Source organism: Echinococcus granulosus (assembly GCF_000524195.1).
Source record: "Echinococcus granulosus chromosome Unknown EG_S00237, whole genome shotgun sequence".
Taxonomy (NCBI): Eukaryota; Metazoa; Platyhelminthes; class Cestoda; order Cyclophyllidea; family Taeniidae; genus Echinococcus; species Echinococcus granulosus.
Genome location: NW_020170617.1, coordinates 65,165 through 66,672, shown reverse-complemented (window position 1 = coordinate 66,672; position 1,508 = coordinate 65,165). Strand labels below are relative to the sequence as shown.

The following is a 1,508-nucleotide window of genomic DNA, read 5'->3' as shown; positions in this document are numbered from 1 at the left end:
TCTCAGTGGATGTATCATTTAAATTCTGCAGCCTTTCAAAAACAGACGTTTAGGATATATAAGTCACACTAATGATAGACTCTTTCAACAAAATTTCCTTAAAGCGATAAAATAAGATGGTTGAAGAAATTTAAGCACTTATGCATCCTCTGCCAATAGTACTTGTTCCAACCCACGACCACGAAGAGTCACACCGAATCCAGTGGATAAAATCAAAGTTAAATCCACTACTCACTCCACTTTTAAAATTACTCTCGAATGGTGAGTTTTATCTAAATTACAGCAGTATCAAAAGCAGGTTAGATAGTTCCTACGCAATTCCAAAATGAAGAAGGATCACGGATTAGGAGGTGTCTGTTGCTGTGACTTGACAACTGCACAGCCTCGTTCGTCGCTTCGGCTGTGTGTGTGCCTGTTTGTGTACAATCAGAGCCACAAAAGCGTGAAAATATGTCACAAGGGCTTACATTTATCGACACCAGCCCACCTGTGCTGCCTCATCAACATCCCTCAAGGAAGCGCAGCAGCGCCAGCAGTGATGGTGCCACGTGCGCGCAGCTGTTCCGGTCTCCCCCTCTTCCCACTCTGCTAGGAGTAGGTGGGGCACCCCAGTCGCCAAATCCGCTCCCCTCCCTAATTCAGCTTCACTTCGAGTTTTACTTTGAACTTTTTAAAGCTCTCCAACCCCCTCCCCATGGCTAAAAATTTGAGTGCGATAAAATTTTAAACTCGTGTCTTTGTGGAGGTGAGAGGAGGAGGAGGTTTGATGGATTGCTGACAGAAGGCGTTCCTCGAATCTGCAGCAGGAACAATGCAAGAATCATGATACGCCGGAGTCTACTTTTTTTGTTACCACTTCTGCATAAAATGGAGATGAGTTTCTGTACTCAGTGCCTTTCCCCCCCCCCCTCCCCCCCATATAAATTCTAAAGTCAAGAGAGAACGACTTCCATCCCTCCGTATGCAATCAGTTCATCTGGGTAAATTTATTGGTGGCTGACTTCCGTCTTAAAACCTCATTAAGTTGCTTGGAATTTTCGTAAAAATTAAAGTTTTCAACTTGAAAAGTAGCTCCGATCGCCTCATAATAACTCCGTGTAGTGTCTCGTGGAGATATGCAGTGGCCACGGTTGCCTGTATGCATGCACCATGAAAGGGCATTGCTGAAAACGCCTCGGTCTGTCTGTACGGTACCCGAACCAGTGTGCACGAACTAGGCACCATAGTTGCAAAAGATTCTCATGAAACTTGTTTAGCGTTTGCAGAAGGCGTATCAGCAGAAAAAATGTTTCTAATCTTGGTTCTAATGTGGTACACTGCAAGATGGACGAAATTTTTTTCTGGAGGCCCTTTTATTCTTGAGTAGAATAGAGAGTAGCGTGACACTTTTGAATTCAACATCTTGACATCTATAGGTAAAGGACAACCTCTAGCAACGTTAGACGCGAGTGAACTGGGAAGNGGAGTCTTGTGGATCAGCAAATAGCCCTANATCCATTGATAGATAA

At 44.1% G+C, this 1,508-nt stretch overlaps 1 protein-coding gene across 1 annotated transcript in view; it reads left to right on the top strand. All coding sequences in view use genetic code 11, as the record gives it.

Annotated features, from left to right (window-relative positions):
- Window positions 1–140: 140 nt before the first annotated feature.
- EGR_10586 (hypothetical protein) overlaps window positions 141–1,508 on the top strand; it is a gene marked incomplete at both ends in the record, with an annotated part of 7,224 nt that continues 5,856 nt past the window's right edge. The window contains one exon of the mRNA XM_024499835.1: window positions 141–298. Within this exon, the coding sequence (XP_024345756.1) occupies window positions 141–298 (158 nt within the window). The remainder of the gene's footprint in view (window positions 299–1,508) is intronic.